This window comes from Lolium perenne, chromosome 2 (assembly GCF_019359855.2).
Source record: "Lolium perenne isolate Kyuss_39 chromosome 2, Kyuss_2.0, whole genome shotgun sequence".
Classification (NCBI taxonomy): domain Eukaryota; kingdom Viridiplantae; phylum Streptophyta; class Magnoliopsida; order Poales; family Poaceae; genus Lolium; species Lolium perenne.
This window is the reverse complement of record NC_067245.2, coordinates 313267139-313268195: the sequence shown is the minus strand read 5'-3', so window position 1 is coordinate 313268195 and position 1057 is coordinate 313267139. Positions and strand designations below refer to the sequence as shown.

Here is a 1057-nt window from a genome sequence, read left to right as displayed (position 1 = left end):
AGGGATCGGTCACCATCACACGAGTGAGCGCCGGAGCAGGGGCCGTGGTTACGGGCGCCGCCGTTCGCTCATGTCGTCGAAGAGGACGGTGCTGAGGGTGGACACCTCCTGCGGCAAATGCAAGCGCAAGGTCCTGCTCGCCGTCTCCAGCCTCCAAGGTACGACGACCGAACTGACAGCGGAGCCATTCCCCCGGTTAACTCTTTCTTACCTACGTGCCACTGACGACCGATGCTCTTGCGTTTTGTCATAATGAAGGTGTGGACAAGATCGAGATCGACTCGGAGAAAGGCACGATGACGGTGACCGGCGGCGTGGACCCGGTGGACGTGGTGGAGGCCACGAGGAGGAAGGCCTGCAAGCGTGCTGATATCGTCACCATCGGTTCAGCGGCGACGGTGCCGCCCAGCTCCAAGCCGGAGGAGAAGAAGAAGCCCGAGCAGAAACCGCAGCAGCAGCAGTGGGAGGAGAAGACGTACATGGTGGCCGCGGCGGCGGCCGAGAGGAGGGCGCCTGAGCCGCCGATGACGCTGTACGTGCACCACGTCCCGCCGCCGCACTCGTGGCACCCCGCGTACGATCAGCACGGCGCCGTCATGGGATACCAGCAGGACCCCTGCTCCATCATGTAGCTAGTTAATTAATCGTTTGTTCGTGCCATATTTATTTCTTAGTAGGAGTACTAGTAGTTGATTACTGATATACTACTACTAGGTAATTCGACCCCGGATCCTCGCGTGAGCTAGCATTCCACGGTTCTTTTCCCTCGGGAAAATTACTTGACCTTTTTGAATAATCCACCCACTTTTACGAATTCCCGTTGCTTATTCAAAAACTTTCCAAGGTCCGCCTCATGGTATCCAAGTTGAAAGAGATAAGTTGAATAAGTATGGTCGTCCTTTATTGGGATGTACTATTAAATCAAAATTGGGATTATCCGCAAAAAATTATGGCAGAGCGTGTTATGAGTGTCTACGTGGTGGACTTGATTTTACCAAAGATGTTGAAAACGGAAACTCACAACCATTTATTTAGTGTTGTTGGAGATTGCTTTTGA

The 1057-nt window shown here is 53.5% G+C and overlaps 1 protein-coding gene across 1 annotated transcript; it reads left to right on the top strand.

Annotated features, from left to right (window-relative positions):
- On the top strand, nucleotides 1–814 carry LOC127330786 (uncharacterized). The gene is made up of 2 exons (XM_051356879.2): nucleotides 1–158; nucleotides 259–814. Exons 1-2 carry the CDS (start codon nucleotides 71–73, stop codon nucleotides 630–632), a joined length of 462 nt encoding a protein of 153 aa, XP_051212839.1. The 5' UTR covers nucleotides 1–70; the 3' UTR covers nucleotides 633–814.
- Nucleotides 815–1057: the final 243 nt, after the last annotated feature.

Coding starts and splice junctions, on each gene's coding strand:
- LOC127330786 (XM_051356879.2), top strand. CDS start 71: ATGTCGTCGAAGAGGACGGTGCTGAGGGTGGACACCTCCTGCGGCAAA. Junction 159..258: donor CGCCGTCTCCAGCCTCCAAG/GTACGACGACCG, acceptor GTCATAATGAAG/GTGTGGACAAGATCGAGATC.